The sequence below is a fragment of the Mixophyes fleayi genome, chromosome 11, assembly GCF_038048845.1.
Source record: "Mixophyes fleayi isolate aMixFle1 chromosome 11, aMixFle1.hap1, whole genome shotgun sequence".
In the NCBI taxonomy this organism is placed as follows: domain Eukaryota; kingdom Metazoa; phylum Chordata; class Amphibia; order Anura; family Limnodynastidae; genus Mixophyes; species Mixophyes fleayi.
In genome coordinates, this window is record NC_134412.1 from 54,064,527 (window position 1) to 54,078,069 (window position 13,543).

At 43.3% G+C, this 13,543-nt stretch overlaps 1 protein-coding gene across 4 annotated transcripts in view; it reads right to left on the bottom strand.

Moving 5' to 3' along the window:
• Positions 1–13,543, bottom strand: part of SLC37A4 (solute carrier family 37 member 4) — a 43,153-nt gene that overhangs the window by 15,338 nt on the left and 14,272 nt on the right. For 2 of the 4 annotated variants that reach the window (XM_075190870.1, XM_075190873.1), the window contains exons 2-3: positions 10,223–10,259; positions 6,111–6,583 (exon numbers count right to left, since the gene is read on the bottom strand). In XM_075190870.1, coding sequence (XP_075046971.1) covers positions 6,111–6,264 — 154 coding nt within the window. In that variant the 5' untranslated portion in view covers positions 6,265–6,583; positions 10,223–10,259. Of the gene's footprint in view, positions 1–6,110; positions 6,584–10,222; positions 10,260–10,898; positions 10,961–13,543 lie in introns of those variants that run through there. The other 2 variants (XM_075190871.1, XM_075190872.1) reach the window with 2 other exon arrangements.

The following is a 13,543-nucleotide window of genomic DNA, read 5'->3' on the forward strand; positions in this document are numbered from 1 at the left end:
ACCTGAAAATTTTGACGGAGATCCCAAGAGGTGCAGGGGTTTTCTGAATCAATGCGCCATTCAATTTGAATGTAACCCAGGGGCCTTCCCATCAGAACGCACCAAAGTGGCGTTTATCATCTCCCTCCTCAGCGGTCAAGCTCTCGCCTGGGCCTCACCATTATGGGAACGAGGGGATCCCCTCCTTAGCAACACAACCTCTTTCATCGAGGCATTTAGGAGAGTCTTTGATGATCCCGGGAGAGTCGCTTCTACAGTCACTAGTTTATTGAATCTCCGTCAGGGCGACCTATCTGTGGGACAATACGCAGTTCAGTTCAGGACTTTGGCTTCCGAGTTGAAATGGAACAACGAAGCACTAGTGGCAACCTTCTGGCAGGGTTTGGCTGACTGTAATCTCCAGAGAACTCCCTGCAGATCTTGATTCACTCATCTCAATGTGTATTAAGGTGGATTTGCGCTACCAGGAGTGCACGCAAGATCGTCCCTCTAATAAACGGTTCTTACCACGTCTGGCACCTCAGTTCCAGAATCCCATCCTGCCAGTGGACGAACCTATGCAAGTAGGATGCTCTAAGTTGTCCCCAGAGGAAAGGGAGAGACACTTCAAGCAACGTCTATGTCTTTATTGTGGAGATCCGGGACACCTCCTGAGGGATTGCACCAAGAGGCCGGGAAACTCTTCCTCCTGAACGGTGGCAGGGAGGCCGCTCTAGGAGAGTCCACTGCTGCTCCCTACTCCACAAATTCCCCAGAATTTCTTATGGCTGTCATCCTGAGCACCTCTAAAGGTCCTTTCTCTACCACGGCCTTTGTGGACTCTGGCTCCTCCGGGAACTTCATTTCTGCGGATCTTGCCTCGCAGCTCCAAATACCATTGGAATCCTTGCCTCAACTGTTATCTTTGACGGCAGTTGTGTCACTAACGGCTCCATCTCCTCCGTCACCTCTCCAGTTCGGTTGATGGTAGGAGCACTTCATAGCGAGATGATCCAACTGTTGGTTCTACCCAAGTCCATTAACCCCCTTATCTTGGGGCTACCGTGGTTAAGGATGCATTCACCTCAAATGGATTGGGGTTGCGCTAAGGTTACAGAATGGGGATCTGGATGTCTTCATAGATGTTTGTCCAAGTTTTTGCCTCCCAAGCCTCAAATTATGGCCCACTCCAAGCTATCTAATCTTCCTGCTGCATATATGGAGTTCCAAGATGTATTCAGCAAGATTGAAGCAGAAACCCTGCCTCCTCATCGTTCCTGAGATTGTGCTATTGTTTTGTCTCCTGACCAACCTATCCCCAAAGGACGGAGCTATCCATTATCTTGTCCAGAAATGTTGGCCATGTCCCAATACATCACGGAGAACCTAAAACGGAGATTTATTCGTAAGTCTAAATCCCCGGCTGGTGCAGGCTTCTTCTTTGTCAAAAAGAAAGATGGGTCTATTCGTCCTTGTAGCGATTATCGTCCTCTTAATCGCATCACCATCAAAAATCGATATCCACTACCTCTCATCTCTGACCTCTTTGACAGACTCAGTGGATCTCAATTTGTTTCCAAATTAGACCTCCGTGGGGCCTACAATTTGATTTGCATTAAGAAAGGGGACGAATGGAAGACGCCCTTTAACACCAGAGATGGGCACTTCGAGTACCTGGTGATGTCCTTTGGCCTCTGTAATACCCCAGCTATCTTCCAAACATTCGTCAATGATATCTTTCAGGACCTGTTATACACTTCTGTGGTGGTTTATTTAGACGATATATTAATATTTTCTAAAGATTTGAGATCCCATCAGGAGCAAGTGAAGGAGGTCCTACGTAGACTCCGAAAACACCACCTCTACTGCAAGTTGGAGAAATGCATGTTTGAAGTCACTCAGGTACCTTTTCTTGGTTTCATTGTGTCAGGTCAAGGTCTATGTATGGATCCCACTAAGGTGACAGCCATCCTGGATTGGCCTCAGCCACAAGGCCTTAAAGCGATCCAAAGGTTCATTGGCTTTGCAAACTATTATCGCGAATTTATTCGGGGATTCTCCTCCATCATTGCTCCAATCACAGACTTAACCAGGAAGACTGCCAATCCTAGGGTTTGGTCCCTGGAGGCCTCGCCTGCCTTCGCAATACTAAAAAAAGGCATTCTCTTCAGCTTCAGTTCTTTCCCAGCCAGACCAGGAACGACCCTTCTTCCTAGAAGTGGATGCATCTTCTGTAGGTATTGGAGCTGTGCGATTTCAAAAATCTCCTTCCGGCTCGCACAACCTGTGTGGGTTTTTCTCCAGACGATTCCTTCCTAGGGAATGTAATTATGGAATTGGGGATTAGGAGTTACTGGCCATCAAGGCTGTCCTGGAGGAGTGGCGACATCTGTTGGAGGGGGCCGTATATACTGTTACCGTGTTTACTGATCATCGGAATCTAGTATTCATTCAGGAAGCTCGTTGCCTTAACCCTCGGCAAGCCCGATGGGCATCCTTCTTTGCTTGATTCAATTTATCGCTCACATTTTTTCCTGGTGCCAAGAACGGACGAGCAGATGCGTTGTCCCACTCATTTGATGATTCTGATCACCTTAAACCGTTGGTACCTCAACATATCATTTATCCTTTGAACATTGTGGCTCTCACCAGAACCAAGTCTTCCTCTCCTCCTCCAGGCCGCTCATTTGTGGAACCCCACCTACGGCTTAAGACTCTGCAGTGGGCTCATTCATCCCGCATTGCCGGTCATGCTGGAATAAAAAAGACTATAGCATTGCTTTGTTGTCGTTTTTATGGTGGCCTACTGTACGTGCCGATATATTGTCACGGGCCGCGGCGGTACTCGCAGCCGCCGCGGCTCGCTTCTGGTACCCTCTGACGTCGGGGTCCCGACCGTTGCCAAGGCAACGGCCGGAAGCTTCTCAGTGGCAACAGGGAACAGCCAGGCGCGTGCGCAGAGGGTCTTAATAGCCTGGAGGCTATTAAGCTTTGATTTATTACTTAGCCGAGCCCTGGGTGTAATTGCAGAGCTAGGCTCTGATTGGTCTAACCATGTATTTAAGGCAGTGAGGTCTGTAGCCTCACTGCAGGTTATAGTTTCTGTATCCAGTCTTCTAAACCTGCTCTCTGCCTTGTTCCTGCCTGTTGGACTTGTTACTGTTTACCCGTGTATGACCCTTGGCCTGGATTTGGACTTTGCTTGTGTATCTCGTGACCCTGACCTCTGGCTTGAATACCGACCTCCCTGTCTGCTCGTGACCCCTGACCTCGGCTTGTTTATTGGTACTGTTATCTGCTGCCGGCCCCTGACCTCTGCTTGGACTCCACTCCGCTTGCCTGGGTTCTCCCCAGCCGGTACACACTTCACGACCCTCTGTCAGTCTGCAGCCCAGCCTGTCCCCACCATCAGGGGCTCCAGTGAACACCTGACTGGTAGAGTAGACTCCGGGTTGTGTTGTACCGGCTGGAGGGGTTCCTAACATATGTGCAAATTAATTTCTTCCTGTACTACCTGTGCCCAACACAAAACTTCTAGAAAGTTTCGTCCACTTCCTATTCCCAACGTCCCCTGGGAGAGTGTGGCTATGGATTTCATCACAGATTTACCTCCCAGTGCAGGGTTTACCACCATCTGGGTGGTCATTGATCGTTTGTCCAAGATGGCACACTTTATTCCTCTCTCTGGATTACCCACTGCCGGTCATCTTGCAGACATCTTTATTAAAGAGATCTTCAGGTTACATGGCTGCCCTAAGGAGATTATTTCGGGCCGCGGAGTCCAATTCCCCTCTCGGTTCTGGAGAACCTTTTGCCATAATTTGAGTGTAGAACTAAAGTTTTCTTCGGGGTATCATCCCCAGACTAATGGGCAGACTGAACGAATTAATCAGGACCTTGAGACTTTTCTTCGGTGTTTCACTTCTGACAACCAGAATAAGTGGCCCCAATTTCTTTCCTGGGCAGAAATCTCCCATAACCAACATGTTCATGAATCTACAGGATTCTCCCCGTTCTTCATTGTATATGGGAACCATCCTGTCTTTCTGGATCCCTTTCCAGTATTCACCTTGTCAGTTCCAGCCATAGATACCCTCTATCGAGAGTTTGCTCTTATTTGGGCTAAGACTAAGACAGCTTTACTCAAGGCCACACAGCATCACAAGATCTTTGCAGACCGTCATCATAGGTCCACTCCCCTCCTGAAAGTAGGGGACCAGTTGTGGCTATCCACCAGGGACTTGAAATTAAAAGTCCCTTCGATGAAGATGGCTCCACGTTTTATTGGTCCTTACACCATCCTACAAGTCATCAATCCTGTGTGCTATAAGTTGAAACTACCTCCTTCCCTGAAATGTCATAATACTTTCCACGTATCATTACTGCGGCCATTGGTACTCAATGAATTCTTTCGGTCTCTCTGCCAACCTCCACCAGCGCAAACTTCTACTGGAACAGAATTCGAAATCAATCGGATCATTTCCTCTCGCATTCTTCATGGCAAACAGCAGTTTATTGTCCATTGGAAAGGATATGGTCCGGATGAGAGATCATGGGTGGTCAAGCAAGACCTTCATGCCCCCTGGATTCTTAAGAAATTCCTTCAAACAGGAGGAGGAGGAAGAAGAGGAGGGTATACTGTCAGCCAGGAACAGCGCTGCTGCCCACAAAACATCACACTTTATAAGGCACTTCCTGTTACCGCACCAGTGCCAGAGTATCAGGTCTTCCTGCCTCCAGCGTTTCTGTGTTACTATTCCAGCATTTGTTCCTGACTTTTCCTCGTTTGCCTGTGACCTTCTGACCCGGACCGTTTGACAGATCCGTACACTTGCCCATTTTTCCTGCTTCCAACACATCGACAACTGAATGTTCACTTGCTGCCTAATATATCCCATACCTTGACACATTATAATTATCACTAACAACCTGGCACAAAACACATGCATATACAAACATACACTTTACCATGATTATTACCCATTACCAATTTGTGCAGATACTTTTTTTTCTATATAATTTTTCAATTACCATACCATGTTTTAAAATATAGAACATAATCTTATAAGTCAATGAAATTCAAACCTATGTTAGAGCCCATAAACACATGCTGTAACACTAGGTGCACTGTGCGAACACATTGGTTTAGGTCTAATAAGATCCAACTGCAAAAGTAATTGCACGGAGAATACACAATGATTTAAGTGCTCATCCACAGGCAACTAGAAAATTACTCAGCCCCAGTGTCCGTGCAATGTAAATGTGGGCAGCACTGTGTCAAATGGAGTAGACAGAAACATTAACTCACTTCCTGGAGAGGTGGAACAGTTTACAATGACAACCAGAGAACACAATGACACAAAAAAGTCTGGGAAACTTCAAGTTGGGTTAACATAGGAAAAATTATTGCAGGAATTAATAAATAAAAACTATTTGTTTCCAATACTCTGCATTAGCTGACAATGTAAAATATTACTCAACTGTTTTATAAAATGAATACAATGCTGTATAGAATTATGTGGGTAAGTAACAGGTGTGGTATGCCAGGACACCATCTTTTACGTTTAAGTCTCAGTGCGTGCCAACTTCTTAAACAATGGGACATCACACTTTGTGCTCCTTGTAATTAAAAAGGCTGTGACCATGCAAGGAAGTCACAGAAAAGCATTGCATAAGCCAGCAGCATAGAGTTTGCACTCTCCTGCTTAAATAAACAGAGCTCTTTAGCAGTCTGCAAAAGCTGTGTTCAAATACATTCAATTCCTAATTCTGTAAAATGTTCTTAGTCAAACAAGAATATAAATTAAATTAAACTCTACATTATTGCAGATCACATTGCATTTCTAGGTGCGTGCCAATATAATCACATAACAAATTTAAGTTAAATTAGATAAATAATTTTACTGTGTACATTGTAGTAAAGCAAGCATGTTCGTTTTAAGTTCTATTATGCTCCTCAATGAGCCATATACAAAATCTGCACACACGGTGCTCTTACATAATTGATCGAATAAAAATACAGGTAGTACAGCTATACATACAGAGAACACACATGAGTATCTACAAGGTGAAGATATGAAAACAATAGTAGATCAACATTGTAGATAAATATATGATCAAACAGCACTCACCCAAATCATCTTTGTCAAGTTTGATTTCCTGCATTACAGATGGCATGACAAAGGAGAATGTCTTGCGATTGAAGTAATATAGGGTGTATCCCACAAACATGGCACCAAAGATGACTGTTCTGTAGTAGCCATATCCCTGCCCTTGTGACCCCATATTGCCTTGTGTCCAAAGGGAGATCCTAAAGACTTAAAACCAGTGATTCATTTAAAAAAGACAGAGCAAGAGCAGTTCTAGCAGAGGTGTGTATATATAGACCAGCACAGCTCACATATGTCAAATGGATTGCCAGTGAGAGAACACTCCACAAGACGAGCCCATTCAGTGGTAAATCGAGACAGTCAGAGGAGGGGAAAAGGATCTGCCAATCTGTTCAGGACCTTCTGCTGAGTTGTGAGTTTGTCCCCTGTTTTCTTTCAGGCAGGCATTACTTCTTAGAGAATGATTAACTCAGAGGTGTCACACAAAAGTTACCCTGCAGGGACAGAAAGAATGATTTACTGAAACATGCAATGTGAATGCAAAAGGAATACTTTACCATCTCAGCTGACAAATACACAGAGTGTGTATTTTATTTACCTTCAGTTTCAAAAAAAGTGAATCAAACTCTTCAAATATAAATATAAAATAGATTAAAAAAATTCAAAGATAACATCAATAACACCATAAATATATTTGGTGCAAAGAGTAAGCAGACAACAGTAAGATAAAATGAGCCATCTGCAAAAGAAAAACAAACCTAATAACCTTGTATTTTAGAGCCTACTCCGGGACTGACACTACTATAAACAACAGAAGTATGCAAAAAGGTAAGTATTTTATTATTTTTTAAACAGCTAGATTTTCTACTGAAAGTCTCACACTCTTTTTGGATCGAGTTCCAGCATAAACAAATAAAATAAATAGAAATATTGAGAAAACTGGTAAAGAGGAAAGACAAAGTCCAGATAAATTCTGGGCATGACTAAATCTATCACTACTACAGATAAACAATGTCATGTTTACAAGATTGCATGTTATGGGCCTTCAATGCAAATACACTAAAGATAGGCAAAAAAGAAAAATACATTACTAAAAATGGAGAAATCACAAAAGGGAAACACTGATTTTATGGTATAGATTAGCTGTTATAATGCCAAAGAGGTAGTAAAATTTAGGGGTCTTTTATCAAGACTCCTCTGTCCAAAGATTTTTTATTGCTGTTTATTGCTTTTTTTTTTTTTTTTTTAACTTTTTATTTATAACAGCAGTTACATGTATACAGCACAACAGTACAAATCATACATCTTGTCCAGGTATCATTATTACTAGATATAAGGACACCAGATAAGAAAAATGAGAAATGCAAAAGAAAGTAACAGACAAAATAAAAATACATCTTTCTCATCCAGGAACATTCCAGGAAGGAGTTAAAAATCTGCGAAGTAGACAACTGAGATAGAATTTTTTTTCCCCCAATAGCAGAGGTGCAACTTATACCATTGTCAGGGCCGGATTAACCCGAGGTCTAACTGGGCTATAGCCCAGGGGCCTCGGGCATCCAGGGGGCCCTTCAAACTCCTCAGCAGCATTATTGATCGGTCGGGGGCGGGGGCGCCCCCGGCCCGATCGATGCTGCTGAGTACTGTCAGTGCAGTCCTCCGTCCCGGCGCGCTGTAGTCTGCTTACTGAGGAGATCTCGCGAGAGTTCATGAACTCTCGCGAGATCTCCTCAGTAAGGAGCTTACAGCGCGCCGGGACGGAGGACTGCACTGACAGGTAAGTGCTTGGGGGGGTCCTCGCGGGGGGTGGGGGGCGGCGGACAGCTCACATTGGGGGCCTCGCGGGGAATGGAGGGCCCCTTAGCCCAGGGGCCTCCATTCCCTTAATCCGGCCCTGACCATTGTACTTATCTAGTGAATAGAACATACTGCTGTGATTTTTTATTTTTTTGGGGAGGTACGAGGGGAGGGGAGGAAGGGGGGAGGGACAGAGGGGGAGAGGTGGATAGAGGGAGCACGAGGAGAATAGGAGAAAGAGAGTTACCGAGATTGAGGAGAGAAGAAGAGGGAGAAGCAGCTTAGGCTTATGAGAGGCCTGGCATAGTGCTGTTGTTAAAGCTATACCAAGGATCCCATATTTTGTGGAACGTGGGGACCTTGTCATGGAGGAGACTAGTCATATATTCCATGGATGCCGTGTGCCAAGTTCTTTTCATAACTCCCTCTTTAGAAGGTTGTGAGGCCTTCTTCCATTCACTAGCTATTTGTAACTTAGCTGCATTATAAATGTGTCGGATCAGCTTATCTGATGTCTTAGTAATGCCCTTGATAGGTTGGTAAAGGAGCACCGAGAGTGGATTCTTAGGCACGTTAATTGAGGTGACCTGTCGGACCAGAGATATAACATCGTCCCAGAATTTAGCCACCAGAGGGCAATCCCACCAAACATGGAGAAAAGAGCCCACCGCCATGCAATCACGCCAATATAAATTTGAGGTTTGGGGAAAGATAGCATGGAGCCTCTCAGGGACCATATACCATCTGGTGTAGACCTTGTATGAGTTTTCACGGATAGCTGTATTAATAGATGACCTTGAGATTTTTTCACGAATGAGCGACCATCTCTCCTCGTCTAGGGTCACTCCGAGATCCTGTTCCCAAGCCTGCTCAAACGGTTCCTTAGGAGGAGATGAGGACACGAGGGAACTATACAGGATCGATATATAGACACGGCGACCCGGGCTATAAATACAGTGCCTCTCAAAGGGTGTTGGCAACCGCAACCTAGATGAATGAGTCTGGGCTTGAATAAAGCTTTTAATTTGTATATAGTAAAAGTAAAGGTTGTTTGGAAGTGCATGTTTCTCACTCAGGTCTGTGGCTGTTTATTGCTTTTATCGTTCAATATAACGAAATAATGTCAAGGGGATAGCTGAGCAAAGCTCAGCTCCCCAGCAACACTGGATGGCAGCTGTAAGAGAATTCTTATCGTTCGCCAGGTCTGTTGTCAATTGGCACATGTGCACTGCAAATGCAAGCTCAGACTTGGGCCTCCAGTTCCATATTACCTAATACAAAAAAAATAATAAAGATATAAAAAAAATTTGAAGAAAAAACTAAATAACTTATTTAAACAAAAGTAAAAATCCTTTATTTTAATAATAAAGCAATTTTTCTTGTTCTGTCCCATGGCTAACACCATCCTGAGGCGGCTAGCAATCGGAGGACATGACATACTTGTACCACCACTGTCCTTGATAAATAGGCTACCCCATGCCTTGTCCATGATAAATAGGCTTCCCCATGCTTTGCCGGAGACTCCAGTCAAAGGCTACTGCCAGCAGTATGGGCAATAGTCTTCAAGTTTCTTTGATAAATAGGAAAAATCCTTACATTTTTAGGAGGTTTCTCCTATTAATAAATAGTCAGAAAATGGTTTTATCTGATGTCAAATGTTTGCACTGCAATGTATCAACAACAGTGGGATTGTTTTTGCAGGACAATTTCTCATTAATATGTCAGCTATAAAAGAACAAATTCCAGAAGACTGCTTTGATTGCAGCATGCAACAACATTTCAAATGTACGTAGCTGAGGGAAGTACAAAACAAAACTTGCATATGCTTGACCTCTAACCTTTTTCAAGGTTACATGGACAAGTCAAACCAGATCTTATCCTCTCAATATAACAAGTCTGGTCAGTGCTAATTCTCCCCTGCTTTAGTGGTAGTCAGCTCAGGCTACAGCACATTTTTGCAGCCAACCTTAAATCAGGCACTAAGTGCCCTGTTTATTAGGTACATATACCTGGTGAGCTGGTCCTCCATTTACCCAGCAGCCCAAACTAGTCGTGATACCTACTCAACAAGGTGTCAAACTTGAGGCAGAAGGATGCTATCCTATGTCAACCCCATGGTCGCCAGACCACGCAAAATGTTTTCAATCCTACAGGATTGTGTTTGTGTTCCTTAATCCAATAAAGCAGTCATCTACATGGGAAGGGCAGGTGTACTGAACACATTTTAAAATTATTACAGATATGGTGCTCTTTTTGTGTTATGCTTATCCTTGAACATTAATAGAAAAATGAGTAGAAAATAAAATAAACCTGCTTTATAAATAGGGTATAGTTACCTTGTATGAGAGAATTCCCCTGACCACGGATCCATCTCTGTCAAGTAAATGAAAAAAGTGGTTAATGCTTTTTACCCAATTCGTCTTCCACTCTTATATGGTATAGTGTAGTCAGCTATACTTCGCTTCCAAGAAGCCAGAGTTTTCAGCTTCTAATGAATGCAAGGTAAGAATGTGAACAGTGACCCCTTTTACAGTCTTTTCTGGGGGAAGGAGGCTAGGGAGAAAAATAATTCTTGAACACCACTCCAGATTTAGTCAGCAGATAAATTTCTATGCAACATAAAAAACAACCAGAGCACAAATTTGCAGTAACGCAAACAAACCAATCAGTCATAATTGCCCCTAGTGCAAGTTAGACAATGAAAGCAAAGATGAGGGGGTAAATGTATCAAGCTGAGAGTTTTCCGGCGGGTTTGAAAAACCAATCAGATTCTAGCTACCATTTATTTAGTACATTCTACAAAATGACAGCTAGAATCTGATTGGTTGCTATAGGCAACATCCCCACTTTTCAAACCCGCCGGAAATCTCTCAGCTTGATACATTTACCCCCTGGTTTCTATGGAATTTTGCACATTGTTAGAAAATAAGCCTACGGTGTCCCTTCCATTGGTCTCACAAAAAATAAAATTAATTAGACAAACAAGAAGCTCTATTTACCACTCTTTGCTACCTGTTTGGCTACGCTTTGCTCACATCCTCTGGTGGCCCTTCTTGCAAGCAGTGGGGAAAAATACAAACACATGAAAATCGTTGGCTAAATATAAAACATGCTGAGCTTTGCAGCTCTGAGGGCTGGCAGACTGCCCTTCTCAAATAGCAAAAGGGCAAATGTGAGAAGCTTTTCTAATAATTGTCATAGGAGAAGCATCTCTGTAAGTTTATATAAGATTGTAGAATTGACACCATTTACACCTAACTGAAAACACACGTATCTTGTGATAACAATATAGCTATTTCATTTGCAGATTTCTAGCAAATGGAACTTTTACAGTCCACATGACTATTTGATGGTTTAATTACACAGTATTTTATACTTGAAACAGAGAGAAAAAAGTATGCATGTGTACTGTAAATACAATTTGACATATCAGGGCAGAAAATAAAAGCCTGCAACCTCCACTTGACAGGCCAGTTAGTTTAACCTGCAGGACAACCCCTTTTACCAGTGCCGTAACTAGACATTTTGGTGCCCTGGGCGAGACAGGGCACCGGCGCCCCCCTTCTAAGTGGGAGTGGCATTTGACAAGTGGGTGTGGCCAACCTAATGTGTGGGTGTGGTTGGCACTTTACAGAGAGAGAGAGACTATCATTACTGGGCGGCACAGTGGTTAGCATTGAAGAATAACAGCAATTGTACTGTAAATTTGGCCAATGTTTGCTGCTTAAGGGACAAACTTTTTCAAGATCTGGAATTGTCACTGTAAATTAGGGATAGTACTTTGAACCTAGGTAAGTTAGTGCAGCAAATTTTAAAGGATAGTCAACTTTTGGGGAAGTCACAACATTCACCTCTCTTTAACTAGTGCTTTTGGCATCAAATCAAATGTTAGCTTTAGTTTAGTAAGTTAGACATTCAGGCAGCCTAAAACCTCTCCATGTGGTACTAGCCGAGCAAAGAACTAACATGTACACAATGAGCAAATTGACTTTTATGTGATTATGGGGGAAATCAAGCTCATTTTGGGGTCACACACATGACTATATCAGGGCATATTGCAGTTATTGCTGCTATTTTAACCAACCAACCTAAGCTACGTGACTTGCTCCACAGCAGTTGTGATGTTTTACGGCACACTTCTGCTTATCTGGGCTCTATATATTTTGGTCAAATCAAAAGTGAATCTATAAACTGAGACCAATTGCCATTTTGTTAAAATTAACTATGCCATCAAAAAGATACTGAAATAATCCTGTAGGTGTCATACAAAAAATTTGCCAATCGTCAGTAATTTAATTCTACTATAATGTATTTAAAGGGATTAATTAAATAATTTAAAGCGGGTCATTATGTCTCAGCCAATGAGGCTCCTGTATCTCTGGACCGCAGTGAAGTATAACTACCTCTGGGGTAGGAGAGATACAAAGGAGGGCTAAATACAACTGTGATACATATTATATTCTCCAGAGGGGGGGGGGGGCATCACACAGGGGGGGGGGTGCTACGTGTTTATCTGGGCACAAGTCGTTATATTAACAGATGTTACTGACAATCGATTCGTCAATACCTGGAATAGCTTGGCGCTTCTGCCCTCAGTGGAACAAGCAGGAAGTTCGGCATTCAAATGTGCGTTCCACTGACAGGAAGTCCAGCATTTGAATGCCGAACTTCCTGCTTTCGGTGCGTTCCACTGCGGGCAGAAGCGCCAAGCTATTCCAGGTATTGAGGAATCGAATGTTGCTTAGGTATCGGGCGGCTGCGCCCACTTGGGCTTGCGCCCGGGGCGGTCGCACCGCCGTCGTTACGGCTCTGCCTTTTACTGCCTAACAGAGATGTCTCAACATAAAGAAAAAGAAACATAGCTCTGCTCTCCCCACCCCCGCTCTTAATTACTTCATGTCCTATGACCATACTGCTGTTTGGCGTCACCGACTGGCTATAAGCAGAGTGCTCCAGTTACGCATGGATGGCCCGATTCATTAAGGAGCGTCCCTGTCAGTTATTTGCTTATAATGCGCTAAATTACTCTATGCATGCCCAGGACCGGACAATACGCCACAGAACGTAGCAACTTCCAATTCATCTTGGAGCGCAAAGGACACTTACGACTGCTTATAATTTCAGAGAGGGAACAGGGTGATGAAGGAGCATATGCCCGTAGTCAATGAACAGTAAGGGCATTAATTAATTCCTAATAAATGTTTTTCTTGGGAAAACAAAACATTATTTTTGTCATTAATGACTATAATATTAACAGGTGGCATTAATTGAATAAGTTTTATTATTCTGTGTGTGTTCTCTTGTGAGTTTATATACCACATATGTATTGGATGTATCCTCCAGTGTCCTGTCTAGTAGCGCAGAGGAGACCTACACCTGTATTCCTCACAGCACCCATCTTCACATCTGCTTCTTGCTGAATACAGACGTGCGTATACCGGTTTCATGCGGTTTTAAGAAAAAACATGTTATGCACATTATGTTCATTTTGCGTGCCTTAATGAATTAGGCCCAGAGTGTAAATGAGGAAAGAAACAGTGAAGGAGTGGAATGAATTTCAGGGGATAGGAAAGGAGAAATTAATACATGGGCTTGGTACGGGTGCTGGTGGTGTGATGTGAACTACAGGGGAGTGGGGTGAGGGAAATAAGTTACAG